The sequence below is a fragment of the Macaca thibetana genome, chromosome 7, assembly GCF_024542745.1.
Source record: "Macaca thibetana thibetana isolate TM-01 chromosome 7, ASM2454274v1, whole genome shotgun sequence".
NCBI classification, from domain to species: domain Eukaryota; kingdom Metazoa; phylum Chordata; class Mammalia; order Primates; family Cercopithecidae; genus Macaca; species Macaca thibetana.
The window spans coordinates 107,836,414-107,853,304 of record NC_065584.1 but is presented as its reverse complement, the minus strand read 5'-3'; the positions used below and the strand labels follow the sequence as shown (position 1 = coordinate 107,853,304).

General features: G+C 42.1%; 1 protein-coding gene across 6 annotated transcripts in view; it reads right to left on the bottom strand.

Annotated features, from left to right (window-relative positions):
• ADAMTSL3 (ADAMTS like 3) overlaps window positions 1–16,891 on the bottom strand; it is a 414,992-nt gene that overhangs the window by 48,468 nt on the left and 349,633 nt on the right. For all 6 annotated transcript variants that reach the window (XM_050796105.1, XM_050796106.1, XM_050796108.1 and 3 more), the window contains exons 21-23: window positions 10,986–12,057; window positions 5,488–5,615; window positions 1,521–1,649 (exon numbers count right to left, since the gene is read on the bottom strand). In XM_050796105.1, the coding sequence (XP_050652062.1) occupies window positions 1,521–1,649; window positions 5,488–5,615; window positions 10,986–12,057 (1,329 nt within the window). The remainder of the gene's footprint in view (window positions 1–1,520; window positions 1,650–5,487; window positions 5,616–10,985; window positions 12,058–16,891) is intronic.

Here is a 16,891-nt window from a genome sequence, read left to right as displayed (position 1 = left end):
AGCAAATAATGCACTCCAATCCTTTTAATGGCTCATCTCCCTGAAAGCCTGATTTTCAAGTATTGTGGAAGTGAAAAATTTAGAAGTCATGTTGAAAGCTGAGGTTTCTCTTAATAGAAGTCAGATCTATTTTTCAGAATCCTCTGCAGGTGTAGGGCTGTAGAAACTTTAGACATCTGTGGCTTGGCATCTGCAGCGTTCCGTTCTGCTTTTCTCCTTGCTATGGCCAGAGAATGCCGGCCCTTTCTGTAATGGTGGGTGTATTTTGCCAGAAAACTCACATATTTGTGGGTGGAGTCAGTTGGGAGACTGGAGCAATTTTTCAAAAGTCTGCATAAGCCAAACACTGCAGGGATTTCCAAGGGGTGAAAAATAATATCTTGGGGGTTAGCAAATTTCCACTGTTTGTAGAGCCAAAGGTGTAGCTTTGGAAACATGGCAAGTAACTGATCATGACAGTGGAGGGAGAGCCTGAAAGCTGGATGAGTGTGTCCTCGAATCCCTCATTACATGCGCCCTCACTGCATTTCTAAGAGCAGTAGCAGCTCCTCTGTCACCCTAGGCAATCAGGGTCACAGCCTAGGCAAGACTCATCTTAAGTGGCTGCAACTACAGGTATCTACTTAGAACTTGGAAGCTAGGGAAATACAGTTGTCCAGAGAGTTAAGTCAATGCAGATTTACTCTGCATTGAAAGGCATACACAAAGTCATCTAAAAGAGTATATCTCAATTTGGAGGAGTTCATAAGTTTCTCTAAGGAAGCAATAAAAACCTATTCATACAACCCCCTCATTCCCAGCTCTCCTGGTCCCTGTAAAATGTACATATATGCAGCATATAATATTTATCTGCAGTTCAGAGATGCATGGGCCCAGATTAAGACTTAAGAATCCATGGCTTAAGGAGACAGGATGGCCCTAGGTTAAAGCAAGGTCAGACTGAAAGTGTTAATTCTATTAAAGAAAGAGTGTAAACATTAGAAAGGAGGTTTGTCTGCAGTTGTAAACATAGGAGAAAGAGCCACTGAGGCACAGGCTGCTGACGCTTACCCAGGGACAATCCAGAAGATAGCCTAGGTCAGGCGATATGGACATTCTAGCTTCCTGATCTGGCTTTGCCAAGTGTAGCTTTTGTCTATCTGGAGGACATGTCTTACAATTTCCAACAAATCCCATCCTCTGACTATGTTATTCACCAAGTAACCCTCTGACTAAAAGTTGGCCTTTTTTGTAGCTCTGCCCACAGGGACAGAGTGTTCTGGTCTTGCCAATATGAACAGTCCAGTGTGCATGGCAGTCACAGTCCACACTGCAAACAAGTAACTTGGCATTCTGTTTTATACATCGGTCTCATGAGCCAGTATGAGTTCACTCTTGAGAGTCAGATCCACTGTCAGTGTGCTGGGAAATCTGTTTTTTAAGCCTATCAGGCTGAGGTCTCAAATACCAAAATGCCAGCTGGTGTCTCCTGGCCACATTGGGATGGCCACACACCCTCCCACTGAAATGACCACACTTACCTTTTACAGGACATCGGATTGTCACGTTTGCTCCAAGGGCTGCCTCCACAATGCCTCCAACCATGACAGACAGATGGTTGTGCTCTGGTTTGGTGATATTTCTTTCAATAGACAAGATGACAGGTGCCTCTTAATTCAAAGGGAGCAGGAAACTATGTTAGGTTCAGGCTTTTGCTCTTTGGTAAAACATGTTGCATTTGGTAAGCTTTGTTGAGCCCTTTGAGGGCAGGAGTGGAGTCCTGGTTCTCTCTGTGTCCCTCAAGGTGCACCATGGGGATGTGCACATACATACCTGGAGGTGCTCAGTGGACATATGGACAGATGGATGAATGGATAGAGGGTTGGATGAATTCAAAGGTACATTGCAAAAACAATATGTAGACTATGAGGATATTTTGGTTTTATAACTAAAATTGAGGATAAATTCCTCTTTGATAATTTGAAAAAGAAGGAATTCAGAAGATCAGAAGAAGCAAAGAAGACAGAGCAGGAATGATGCCTCTGCAGTGCAGCCACGAATGAGTTAATGCAGGGACAAAACACACTGGGGCTTGGGACCACCGGACTCTTTTTCTGGAAGGAAGGATGTGAGATACTGGGGGAGGGGATTGATGAAGACAGGACAGAAGGTCCTGATCCATTCTGTTGTCCTTCATTGGGGCCAGCGTAATAAGAGGTTTTTTCCAATGTAAACATTTACCAAGTGTCCACTCTGTGGTCTGCACCTGGGTACAAGATGAGAAGTCTCTCCTCTTTCGATAAGCACAAAGTGTAATGGTGCAGAAGGAGACGTACACAGGCATTTGCAGAATAAATGTGGTGCCTAATCCTTATAAAGTTTTTCTGAATATGGTGCCACAGCCAGGCTGACATGTGGATGCCAGGATGTAACCAGGCTTCAGAGCTCATTCGAAGCTATACTAGAGAAAGATGAGACAGGTAGGAGGCCACAATTCTTGTTGAGCCTCTTCTAATAAGCTGCATATGTGCTTGGGCAAAATCTTCCCTCTCTAGGCTTCAGTTTGAATTCCATTAAAAAAATGATTGAGCTAGAAGATCTCTTCCAAGTGCAGTCCTCTCACCCAACGTGTAGTTCAGACCCTACTTAAATAAACTCATTTCAATCTAAAATAGAAAAGCCATTACTATTTAAAGACTATCAATTGCAAGGAGACCTATTTAAAACATTATTTACATCTCTACACTGCAGAAAGTCTCAAGAGAGAAATGTCTGACTTCCCACTTTATGAGACCATATGAGGTTATTACAAGTGGATCAGAACTGTCCACAAGAAAAATTCAAGGTTAACATTTAATTAATATGAAGCAAGTACAGGCATAAAATTTGCATGCAAAAATAATACAAACAAGGTCATAAAGAATCAAACGTCCATTTTAAAATGTTTATTTTCTTTTGGATTTCAGTATTTAGTTACCAGATTAATTTATTCACTCACTCAGGAAGCACACTTTGTGCCTGAGCTGGACAATGGCAATACTAAGTTGGAAAACACACTCTCTTGTCCTCAAGGAGCTCACAGACCTGTGGGAGACACCATTACTATGCAGGGATGTGGGTATTGAGATAAGGGACTAGTTACCCAGTGGTCTCTCAGTAGCATGTGAGGGTCAGGGAAGCAACATCCCAGAGAGGACGTTTGACAGAGCATTCTCTTACCTTAGCACTGTCGCAATGGTTGGTTTCCCTACTAAACCATTAGTACTATGAGAGCTCCTGAAGGGAGAGATCATGATCCCTGAACTTGTTTTATCACCTATGCATAGTTAGTGCATGAATTGGTATTGGTAACCACATATTCTGGGGGAAGATAATCTAGGAAGGATCATGTTTGAGGGTTCAAATGTTTCCTTCTCTCCTGGAGTACCTGGGGCAGTGGAAAGCTATCCAGAGAAATGAAAAGATAGGAACGCTTTGGCTGGGAGAGGACTTTGGTTTTCACAGCATATCCTTTGACTCCTGAAGACTTCACAGCAGCTCTACCAGGAATATGAGTTGTTCTGGGATGGGCTTAGGAGACTTGACAGTTGCAAGGGGGGCTCCCATTCCCCCACAGGAGTTCCAGAACCTTGGAACTAATACTTTCTGGAAAGGAGCTGATATTCACAGGACAGAACAAGCCCGGAGGATCAAGGCACAGAAAACCAAGGCCTGAACGCCCTGCCTTGGGAAGGCAGCCAGGGAAGGGACTCAGAAGAATTTTCAAGACATACAGATTCAGGGACCATTTAAAATCAACTAGTCCGGGCTGGGCGTGGTGGCTCACACCTGTAATCCCAGCCCTTTGGGAGGCCGAGGTAGGCAAATCATTTGAGGTTAGGAGTTCAAGAGCAGCCTGGCCAACATGGTGAAACCCTGTCTCTACTAAAAAAAATACAAAAAAATTAGCTGGGTGATTACACCTGTAATCCCAGCTACTCAGGAAGCTAAGGCAGGAGAATCGCTTGAGGCCAGGAGGCGGAGGTTGCAGTAAGCTGAGATTGCACCACTGCACTCTAGCCTAGGTGACAGAGAGAGACTCTGTTTCAAAAAAGAAAAAAAAAAAAGTCAACTAGTCCGGCTGGGACAGTGGCTCATGCTGGTAATCCCAGCATTTTGGGAGGCCAACGGGGTGGATCACCTGAGGTCAGGAGTTCGAGACCAGCCTGACCAACAAGGCGAAACCCTGTCTCTACTAAAAATACAAAAATTAGCAGGTCATGGTTGCGCTTGCCTGTAGTCCTCCCAGCTACTTGGGAGGCTAAGGCAGGAGAACCACTTGAACCCGGAAGGCGGAGGTTGCAGTGAGCTGAGGTCATGCCACTGCACTCCAGCCTGGAGGACAGAGTGAGACTCTGTCTCAAAAAAAAAAAAAAAAATCAACTAGTCCAACCTCCTCAGTTTGTAGATGTGAAGTACCTGCCGCAAAGCTCAACACTGGCTAAATGCTGGGTTCTAATTCCTGAATTCCTGATACTGTCTCTCTCTACTCACTTTAGTCCATTTGAGCCACAGATAACAGAAACCACAGAGTAGGGAGGTGGCAGATGGCTCTCTTGTTTTATTATTTATTTTTAATTTTAATTTTTTTTTAGACACAGGGTCTCACTCTGTTGCCTAGGCTTTAGTGCCGTGGCATGATCACAGCTCACTGTAGCCTTGAGCTCCTGGACTCAAGAGACCTTCCTGCCTCAGCCTCCTGAGTTAGCTGGGACTACAGGCATGCACTACTCCTGGGTAATTTTAAAAAATGTTTTTTTTGTAGAGACATGATCTTTCTTTCCTGTCCAGGCAGGTCTTGAACTCCTGGCCTCAAGTGATCCTCCCGCCTCAGCCTGCCAAAGTGCTGGGATTACAGGAAAGAACCACCCACTTTGGCCTCTTATTTTTATCCCAGAACATGAACGTGCCAAATACAGCTTTGCCTGCAAGTTTAGCACCTAAAAATGTTTCTTTATAATAAAAGTATATTTTAATATCCAAATGACATTGTCCACCTCCCAGGAAGACACACACTACTTTACAGTTACAACTTCCTGAAGGTGTTTCTCAGGATTGGCAGGTATGCCACTGGGAGGTACATGCAATCTATAAAAGATAATTATTCTTTTCTGTTGGATGGTGGAACTTTAAAAAATGCAAAGTTCATTAATATCAACACTGCCAATTAAACCCCATGTCATTATTTCCTGATTCTTAGAAAGTGAGCTCCTGAGCAGCCGTTTTCAGTGTGGTCCTCAGGCCGGCAGCATTGGCATAACCTGGGCACATGTTGAAAATGCCGATTCTCAGACTCCATCCCAAACCTACTGAACCAGAACCTCCAGGGGTGGAGTCCAGCAATCTGTGTTTTAACAAGCATTCCAGATGATTCTGACGGCTGCTAATGAGAACTACTGCTCTAGAATTTAATGTTAAAAACAAATAAACAAAGAACCAGGCATTCTAGGTTTCAACAGTGGGCATTACCTGCATATAGCACAGAAGAACTTTCCACATCTGAACCAAGATGATTAGCTACAGAACATTCATATATGCCTTGTTCTTTCCTTGTAGGATTCTGTATCTGTATCTTCCCAGTTCCATCCAAAATTATTCTGTAGAACAGTTAGAAAGAGGACACATTCATATAACAATTTAACTGACCTAGGGCTACAGTGAGTTGCAGAGAAAGAAGACTGCACCATTATAGGCTTTGGGCTGGCAAAGATCACAAAGGATAATTTTGTCAAGCATACTGCCTATAAGCAGAGAACTATATAGACCAGGAGGGTGGAGTGTTTCCTCTTGCCATAGGTTAACAGCAATGTTAGAACTGAACAGTGCTTAGAAATCCAGTCTTCCCATCCCACTTTACATGACAAAAGACTTTTCTGGTGAACTCAATGCTTAATCTGCCACATTTTTTAAAAAGACAACCCAGCAAACCTATTCATTTGCTGGATGTTAAACATTCATTTTCTGCCCAAATTCTTCCTAAGAAACTGCAGGTGTGGATTTTCAGTTTGGATTTTCATGCTGGAAGTGATTGGGTTTTGGCTAAGGCTGTTTTGCATTGGATTATGGTCTTATTATTCCCGTATGAAGAAGTCGATTGAGGTAATCATGCTAAGTCTGTGGCATACACTGGATTTGGACCACGCTGTTAAGAATTAGGGCTAACCTGCATGACGAGTTCATTATGGTTTCCCAATTACTGATATTCCTAAAATCCGGTGTGTAAATACCACTTTGAGAATCAGAGTTGGTCAGGTGTAGCCTAACCAATTAGATAATTATTCAGAGATTCAGAAAGTATATCTAACGGTGAGAAGAACCTTTGTTATGAAGGGAAGAGTGCTTGTTCTGCTTTTATTTTATTTTATTCTTAATAATTTGAATCTGCTTCTAAATCACCCAGATCAGTGGTTATATACTATTTTTCCCCTGCCCCATCTCACTTTATAGATCTTAGCAATATAGACTATTCTGCCCTGTAAATACTGTATGTTTCATCATGAGATGAGCTGTGCCACTTCTTTATTTCCTGTCACTTCATGTCGTTCGCTCTATGCTTCAGTCATAATGAACCTTAACTGTTTCCAGAACCTTCCATGATTTTTCATTACCGTGAGCTTTTGCATATGTTGTTCACTTCATTTGAAATGCCCTTCCCCCTTTCTGGCAAACTCAGACCCACCCACTGAGTCCTGGATCAAATGTAATTTCCCCTGTAAAGTTTTCACCAATACTCCTAGAGTTATCTTCTGTATCCTCTGGGCTCCTTCTTCTCTGGTGCATATATTTATTTGATGAAATATCGATTTCTTCCCACTAGACTGTGATCTTTTCAAGGGCAGGGAACCAAATCTTATTCACAGCTGTGGATTCTCACTGCTTAGACTTTTATATACCAAGTTCTCAAAAATCTTTGATGACTAAATGTATGAATGATTAGAATAGTACGAAATAATGGCACAGAGCAACAGTACCAAGAGCATACAAGCCCTGCTGCAACACACATAAGAAATATACAAAAGCGGGCAGAAGTCAAAACAGCGAAAGTGTCTCAGAGCAACAAGAGTATGGCAGACCTCACTGGTGGTAAGGCAAGATTTTCACTGTCAAATCCTGAGGGAGGAGAAATAGTTGGTTAAAAGCAAAAGTCTAACCAGTGACTACACATGAAAAATAAACACACTAAATCATTTTCTTAAATTATTTCATATATATGTTTGTATGATTTAGCAATTCTCAAATAATGCCTTTGTTTTGTAGGTTTCAGTGTAACAGTCCAGTGAGAAATCATTGAGATCAGAAATAGCTGAGCATGCATGAACCTTACATGACAGGTGGGGCCACTGGGTACCTAGCCTGGATCTGTCCCTGGGCTGGAGAACCACCAGGTTGAATTCTGTAATAGATCTGACCTTGGCCTCTGCTGCGTAATCTTACTTTTAAGTTGAAGTAATAACAAAGTTGATCTTTCTACAGGCACCGTCTCTAACTGATCCACCCACAACCTTCTCTTCATAGTTGAGATTTCTTACTCAATTGGCATCCAAACAGTACTCCATGCCTACACAGTTTCTCTCACTGGATAGAGGCTTTCAGGAACATAATTCCATTTCTCAATTACTTCAATTGAAAAGATTTTTAAGATTCAGAAAGTATATTTAAGGATGAGAACCTTTGTTATGTAAAGGGAATTAAACATAAACTGAACAAATTAATTGGGTAAGTTTCGGAGGAAAAATAGAAATGAAAATGGATCTTATTATCTTAAAAATTAAAAACAAAACATTTTACTGGACATACAAAATTGCTTCTGTTTTGAATGGTTGATCCTTAAAGGATGCAGAAACACATCTGAGGAGGATGTACCATGTCAAAACTTCTTTATACAAGCTCCAGGAGTCTCAGCCTGATAAAGTTATGTTAATTCCATTCCATCAAGTCAATCTATTTAAAATGAACTCAATTCAACAAATATTTATTTAAACTGATCAGGCTCCTCTATATCACTATAGTACTTATATGGCCGTAGGTCAACAGATCACTTCAACCTCTCAGCCTCTATTTCCTTACAATTTATAAAATGGATTACTGAAACAAGTTAGCAGTTTTCAAAGTGTGGTCCATGAATCCCTAGAAGTCCATGAGGTCAAAGCTAGTTTTGTAATAATACGAAGCCATTAATTTGCCTTTTTAAAAACGGTACTGACCTTTCACTGAGAGTGCAAAGACAGTGTTGGTAAGACTGCTGGCACCTTAGCATGAACCAAGACAGTGGTATGGAAGTGTGCCAGTAATCACTGTATTCTTGACTACTATGTTTCACTTGCTGGAAAAAAAAAAAAAAATGCCAGTTTCCCTTAAGCATGGGAATTCCCGTCCCTTAATGGCCGGGCACGGCAACTCATGCCTGTAATCCCAGCACTTTGGGAGGCCGAGGTGGGTGGATCACTTGAGATCAGGAGTTCAAGACCAACCTGGCCAACATGGTAAAACCCTATCTCTACTAAAAATACAAAACATTAGCTGGGGGGTGGTGGTGTGCACCTGTAATCCCAGTTACTTGGGAGACTGAAGCAGGAGAATCACTTGAAACCAGGAGGCAGAGGTTGCAGTAAGCTGAGATCGCACCACTGCACTCCAGCCTGAGTGACAAAGCAAGACTCTGTCTCAATAAAGAAAAGAAAAAAAAGAATGTCCTTAATGAAGTAGTAAAAGGTATTAATCTTACTAAATCGCGACCCTTGAGTCCATATGTTTTTCATATCCAATATGACACAATGGGAAGTACACACAAAGCACTTCCACTGCATGCTGAAGAACTAATAGCTTCTTTCATGGAATATGATTTTTACTTGAAAGAATGACCAACAAACTATGACAAAAAAAGTCCACACTATGATTTAAAGTTGAGTATTTGGTAGATATATATATATTTTAAATGAGCTGGCCAATTCAATGACACAACTGACAGTATTTGTTGCCAATGATGAAAAAGTTTTGATGTGAAAATTAGAATTTTGGAAAACTGATATCCACCACTGTAAGCCTGACAGCTTCCCAAAACTTAAAGACTTTTTTTGATGAGATACATGGTGATTTTTTTAATGTGTATTTTTTTACATTGCATAATGAAATGTACCAACATTTGGAAGGTCTGTATCACTCAGTGAGCCAATATTTTCCAAATGACCAATTGATGGTGTTACAAAATCTTGTATGGGTAAAAAATCTATTCAAAATGCAAGAAAAAAACAGCAGATTTCATTAAACAGAGTACCAACATTTCATTAATATAGTTTCAGATTGCACATTTCAACTAACCTTTGAGAAATTACTCTTTGTCTAGTTTTAGTGTAGAATTAAAGAATATCCACAATTATCTCAAAAGATATTAAAATATTCTTTCTCTTCCAGCTAACACATTTGTATAACACACATTTCTTTTCTCCATATACTTTAACTAAAACAACATTTCACAACAGATGCAGAAATAAGAATCCAGCTGTCTTCTTTTATTATGCCAGACATTAAAGAGATCTGCAAAGATGGAAAGCAATTCCACTGTTACCAGTAATTTTGGTGGCGGGGGGATGGTTTTCAAAAAATATGTTCTTTGTGTGAACATGTTATGGGCCCATTATTTTTTCTAAATAGATTAATGGAGATATTTTCAGTGTTTCTTGGTTTTAATTTCTAGGGAAGTAAATAGCAATAGATACAACTCACATTTATAAAAGCTCTTTAGGCTCCTCAATCATTTAAAAATTTTAAAGAGTCTAAAACCAAAAGCTCTAAGAACTGCTATGTTTTAAGGTTTATTCTACTTCTAAAATTTCATTGTACTCTTGTGTTCAGAGTTCTAGCATTAAAAATTCAAAAATTGTATTTTTTCTACCTTTTTAAGATATAGCCTAATAATTTATTTAAAAAACTGAATTTAACCTAAGTTTTTTCTGATGTTTCACATACGAGGCTCAATGCACAAAAGACATGATAAAAGTAAAACTTGCATTTTGAAAGCACCTTATGATATGCAAAACGGTTTCACATCTGCTGTGTTATCTGTGTCTCTTAACGATCTCTAAAGGCAGATAAGATACAGCTGGAGCTCGTAAATGTGAGTGAATCAAAAGGCGGCACAATGACTATAGTCCTTTCTATACAAACAGCAAGATTTGAAGACAATAAAGAATGCAAAAGTAAATTAGTATCTGTTATGTAAAATAAAGGAAATGTGACATTTTTGCACTGGCATAGATAGAGATCAGAATAATATATGACTTAATATTGTGTTTTGAACATCTCAAAACACTTTCTTATTTTTGGATTGTATGACATTTAAAAATTACATGATAATAGAAAACTACTTCAGATACCCAAGCTTTCGACTAAGGCTACTTATTTGTGTGATACTCAAATACCACTGGCAGTATTCAAGAGATATGGCCCTTGGTTCTGACTGGCCATGAAGTAGTCATGGGATTCTGCTTCTCAATGACCTCATCAGAAAGGTTAACCCCTGCCCCTGCCAACCTCATGGGGCTGATGTGAGCTCAAATGAGATACCATGTCTTGTAGACATGGAAGAGCTCTGTAAATTCTGATTTGCAGCTCCAACATAATGTAGGATTACTGCTAGTAAGCTTACTTTTAAAATGCTCTTATATTGATTTCATTTTTAAATGCTAAGTGTTGAGTAAAGGGGGAGTGTACACATGCTTAAACTTATTCTTGCTGGATCCAGTCTTATATCACACCTCTATGATAGTGATTGGGACGATATGGCGGTTGAATTTAAAAATTCCAACGCATATGTCAAAAACATATCCTAACATTTTTAAGTTTCTTTCCTAAAGAATCCTGTTGGAAACACATGCCTAGGAGAGGAATTTGAAAATATTTTCAAGAAAACTGGAATAGCCATTAAGAAGGTAGTGCAAAAATGAATACTACATTCTTATTTTACTTACTTTACTGAGGGCTGTAACAAGGTTCCATCCTTGGTCCATGTATATGTGGCCTCACCAGGGGTAATAAGGTCACACAGTATATTGATGACCTCTGTCCTTTTTGTAATGTATACTGTATTTCCAATCCTGGAATTTATCGTTTTATTAAATGAAATTGAGGGAGGTTGGCTTTGCCTCATGAGAACAGGTCCTTTCGGCTTGAATGTCAGCTTGCCTGAGTTTTTTGCATTTGAGCTTTGGGACACACTTCCTGTTTCCCCCCTAAGCTGAGCAGCAGGAGGCATCTCTTCCTGGATGCCCCACCACTGCATGTGTGTTGGCTGTGCCTTGGCTAATTCGGCCACCAGCTGATATATTAGCTGGGACGCAAGATCATCGCTGACCTCTCCGGTTTCCATGAGCTGACTCATGTTTCTTATCAGCTCATCAAACTGGGCTGTATCCATGCTGTATGCTCCTTGTTTAACTGCTGCTTCAAACTGCTTATTCTTCAACTCCCAGGAGTTGGTGTTTCCTGCAGAACTGCTGCAGTGGCCTAACAGAGCTCTCAAGAAAGGCTGGTTACTAATGTAGTCATCATCCAGATAAAGGTCATTTTTGTTATTCCACATTTGCCTCATTTTATGCCATGTGACTCCCAAACTATTGGCTTCATTGTGGTCCATCCCAGGATATTCCCTCATAGGCTCCCTGAGGGCTGGGCGTGCAATGAGCCGGTTGTCAGTACCAATGAGCTTGAGCACAACGGTTTCCTGTGCAGAGCCTGCAATGCACCGGTACACGCCAATGTCAGGGGTGGCAAGACTGTGGATTTTTAGTGAGCCTGACTTGGTGATGCCAAGCCGTTTGGAGTTCTGCAGGCAACGGCCATCCTTCTCCCACTGGATCAGAGATTTCTGGAATCGTCGCACTGGGCACTTAATAATCACGGATGTGTTGGGCAGCAAATAGGCTCTGCTACCAATGGTCAGGTTAATACGCTTCTCTTCCCTTGTCTGAATGTAGACTCTCTGGACACTGAGGATCTGAGGACCCTGCTCACCAAGTTTTGTCTTCATCTCTGATTTGATTTCTCCAAGAAAGAAAAGAAAATACAAACAAACATCTAAAAAATACAGACTTTTTGACAGTAATCTTTCAAGGCTGCTACAGGCTAACAAATGTTATCTTTTTTTACCATTTTAAAACATTCAAGAATCAAACCATGAATAATATTATACATCCACAGTTTGGGGTAAATTTCATAACTATCTAGTACTTTAGTGGCAAAGAACACAAGTGTGGGTGAGTTGCATGAAAATGTGTAAGTTATTTGACAAAACCCTGGTTTTGGGAGGCATGAGGTTAAATGATTTGGTGAAATGTAGGGAATAGTTATTTCCAGATTTGAGGAATATTTGTTCTAGGCCATGCTTATATAATGGCTCCATAATTACCCAGCCTCTGGGTACATGTTTCTACCAATAAGGGTCTGATATGTCAGGTCTCTATCTGGCAGAGAGGCCCTCTGGCTTAGAGCCATGGGTACCCCAAATCTGAGGGAGGAAGTGAGAGTGGGAATGTGAGCGAAATATTTGAAGGGTCTGAAAGGAGGCTGAGGTTGGCCAGCTGCAGAATATAACCCAAATATGTCGATTAAGCTAGCATGGGGGTCTGAGGAAGCAATGGGGAGCCGTGATCAAAAAAGAACAGGTGGCATAGGCAGTTTGAAGCCAGATAAATCTGAGTTTGAATCTTAGCTCTGCCACTTGGACAAATTCTTTCATCTCTCGAAGCCTCAGTTTTCTCACCTGTGAAATGTGTATAATATTAGTGCTTCCATTGGGAGGGAAGTGAAAATTAAGTTGGATTGTTTATATCAAGTGCACAGCACAGTAGCGGGCACATAAAGAGCTCTCATACATAATTGCTGTGACCACTGACCTGGTGACAAGGGCAGGTGCAGCCAATGCACAGCAGGGCAGACTGAGAGGGAACAGAGATGGGGTTGGCTTTCACCTGTTCCTGGGCATCGACTCCTCTTAACGGGCTAGGCCCAAAGACAATACTTCTCAGATTCTGTCCCCAAGAGAAGTATTTCTCTCCCTTGTTTCACCTGAGGGAAGACTCAATGTGTTCTGGTAGGCGTGGGAGAAGGAGGACGGTGATACGGGTGGAAGTCTGGATCCTCTTTGATGATGTATTTAGGTTCCCGAGCAGATTGTAGAGTGTAGGATGGAGAGCTTGGAAGCACTAGTGAGTGGCAGAGAGATATTGGACTCACGTCAAGAATATTGCTGGATTTAGAAGGTCATGCAGTTGGGACCTCATTTACCTTGTGGGACCCCAGTTACAGGTCCTCCTTGTTGTAGCACAGGCTGGGAGAAGGAGCAGATTGAGACTCCTCTTTCATAGCCTTCTCAGGCCCTTGGCACTGGCTACAATGTGTTTACTGGTACCCTGATAACTGAGAATAACTGAAGTCCTCTTGGATGCTCATGAGCCCTTTGAAGTCTGGCTGCCTATTGGGGTTTTGTGGTGTCAACAGGTTCAGGGAAACAACAGAGGTGAACCCATAATCTCTGTGGTAGAGAATGTTCTTGGTGAAAGACATGTATAATTTGTTTGTATACAAATTCCATACAGATGCAATTGGTAGGTCAGGCCTATTGATCTCAGGATGGGTCCAGGGTTCTGCTTGAAAATACTGTTACATCATCTCTAAGTGGAGCTGGTGGCCTGCCACATACAAACTTTTACTTGTTAGGAGATAGAGTATCCACAAAGTATGTCAAATGGCATCAGCCAGTTAAGGCATGTAAATTTCCCCTTATTTGGCTAGAATACCATTTTGAACTTTCTACTGTTCAACAATCAAAAACTGAAAAAAATGTATGGAAGACTCCTTGTTAAATTTGTAGTCAATCCATTACTATAGATAATATAGATGGTGTTCAAAATACTAAATCTTCACAGCAAGGGCTCAATCAACCAAATGAGTCTGGCTGTAGCACTGGAACAGGGTCTTGGAGGCCTTCTATAGCATGAAGTGTTACCCCCATAGTTGTTCAATTACGGACAAGTCAGGCGGTTACTGGCAGAGTGCCCTGAGCAGGTGAGAAATGGTCATGGGGTTCAGGCAGAGGTTATTTACTAATTCCTCTTTTTCTGACCATATTTTAAGAACCAGTATGGACATACTGGTATGTGCAGGTTCAATATCAACTCTGACCATAGATGCTCTAAAAAAATGGCTCTCAAACTTTGCTATTTGCTAGAATCACCTGTTATTGTTAGTATTCATTAATCTCAGTATCCTGGGTCCCATCCCCAGAAATTCTGACTTATGGGGAACAGCCAAGGAATCAGAATTTTTTAAAGTTCCCCAGTTGACTGAAATGTGTAGCCAAGTTTGAGGACCATTGCCCCAGCATGTACCACTGAATTAAGCCACAGCAGTAGAGAAAGGCACTCCTGACCCAGGTTCTTTCACTGAAAGACAATTTGATAGGAGGCTGCTGGTCAAGAGGGAAGGGAAAATAGGAAGCAGCATCTGGGTTGTCTGTGAGCACATTCCAGTCTTCACGATGTCCAGTGTATTCTGCAAGAGGATCATGGGAGGGTTTCTTTCTGGTTTTAGCATCAGGAATCATTATACTGTACTCTGAGTAATTAGCTCATTTCCTATCTAATGAATACTAAACTATGTAACTGGCAAGGCTGCCTTTTTCAAGATGGCTGTTATAGCAAGTCTGGAGCCAAATTAGTGCCTACATGTAAAAGGAATATAAAATTCAAGACACGATCACATATTAACATTGTTTGTTCTCCTTTTTTTATTACTCACCTGCTTCTATTTTTACTAATCAGATTGCATGTTATGAACACTTAGAAGCGGCCTACTGTTGTAACAAGGCAGAGTATGCCTACCTATGTAACTATCATTATTATTTAAAAAGATCCAGGTGGCCACTGTCTGGCTATGGGCGTTTCAGTGGTGGACAACAGAAATGATGGATGTTCACATGGATGGCTTTGTAACTCACTCTTCTCAAGCAGAGCATAAACTGTGTTCAGTCAAACTTTTGAATTAACACAACTGAGGAATGTGTGGAGATCGACTGTTTCAAGGTAGCAGTGGCTGCTACAGATGGGGTGGAAGCTTGAATGTCCTTGCTCTCACTGGGATGGTGCGGAAGCCCATGGGGAAACATCTGGCTAAACAGCTCAAGCTGTGGATGACCTGAGACTAACATGAGGCCCACAAAGCATCCTGGTGCCCTGGGACCAGCAGAGAAGTGGGTTCCAATGATGCTTAGGTCCACTGGTACCCATGTCCCTCAGGGTTAAAGTTGATGAGATTCTGAGCTTGGGGCTTAAAGTTGATGAGATTCTGACTCCTTCTAAGGTAGGCCATGAAGCCTCAGGTGGTGGGCAGGGCATAGCCTTGGTAAAGAGCCTGCCCAAATGGTAGGGTAAGCACAGGAGAAGCCCAGCTTTTCCCTCTGGCTGCATGCCCATTTACTGGAAGGCAGGCCTTGTGGTCCCAGCTGGTCCCTTTCCCAACTCTGCTTCGGCCATTGCTCACACTGGGGTACGGGACATTTTGACTGGCAGGTGTGCCTGGGGAGTAAACTGGGATTCCAGCCAGAGATCGAAACTCATGGGCTCTGCCAGGCTGCCAGGTTCCACAGTTTGAGTCAGTTCCTCTCTTGGGGCTCCTGTGAGTTCCTTGAGAGCAGTGCCTGGAGCATGGCATCATCGAACATAGTTCTTGGGCAAGAAACTGGTCTGGTTTGGGTTGACCCTCCTCTCTCATCTGGGGATGCCCCAAAACAGCAACACTGGCCAAGCCTGATTAGGCAGGGGCATCATGCACTCTGCAGACAGTGACCAGGTACCAACTACAGCACCCTCCTGAACGGGCTGCTGGGCTGTGCAAGAGTATCAACCCATCCCTCCACCTCTCCCACTGTGCTAGATGTGAGAAATGCCACATTCTAGAAAATGAAATGAGCTTTCTTCTGTAAGTCCTCTTTCTGGGTCTTTGTGTCAGCCTGCCACACCCAGTCAAGGCCAGTTCCGGGTGCCCAAGGCCATCTATGGCCATGGCCTCAGCTCCTTGCTTGCTGAGTCCTGCCTTTACTCTAGTCATATCCCTGGCATGACTTCAAGTCCTGGTGCCATGCCAGGTTTCTATCCCAAGCCATCTGGCTGGATATTTCCGCGTGGTCTTGGCAGCATTTGCTCTGGCCATGACACAGCATCAAAACCTTCCTATTACCCTGCTGGAACCCCAGCCTCTCAGGAACCAGCCTGGAATATGACTGCTGGACTCGTGCTGGTTTCCACTCCTCCCACTAGGAGTAAAGATCTGACAAGCTCATTTGAAGCTGTGCCAAGAACCTGGGCAGATACTCTGGATTCTCTTCAGGCTTCTCTGAACTGAAGAGGAGGCTGCCAGGGATGCTGTGGGTGGATTCCGAAATGAGCAGTGGAGGCCCCAGAGGCCCATGGAGGCCCGGCTACAGTAAATTCAGGTTGTTTCTGTGGTACTCTTCCACCAATTTCAGTCTGGCTTCTGCTCCCAACACCACACTAAATGTTACTTGGAAAAGACAACCAAGGGCCCCCTAGTGACGAATTCAATGTCTTCTCTTCAATATTCTTACTTGACTGTCTTAGGGCGTACGGCACCTTTAATCACTCACTTCATGAAGAAGTCTCTCCTCCCTAAGTTTTTTTTTAACCTTTTTTTTTGTGGTCCTTTCTGACCACCATTGCCAGTACCCAGCTGGCTGTTTCTACCCCTCAGGTGCCAATGCAGGGCCACTTTCTCTCTTGCTCTATGCTTTTCCTTGGATGATTTTGTAGTTTTAACTAACAACTCTAGGTTAATGCCTTCAAGTTTATCTGTCTAGCCTAGA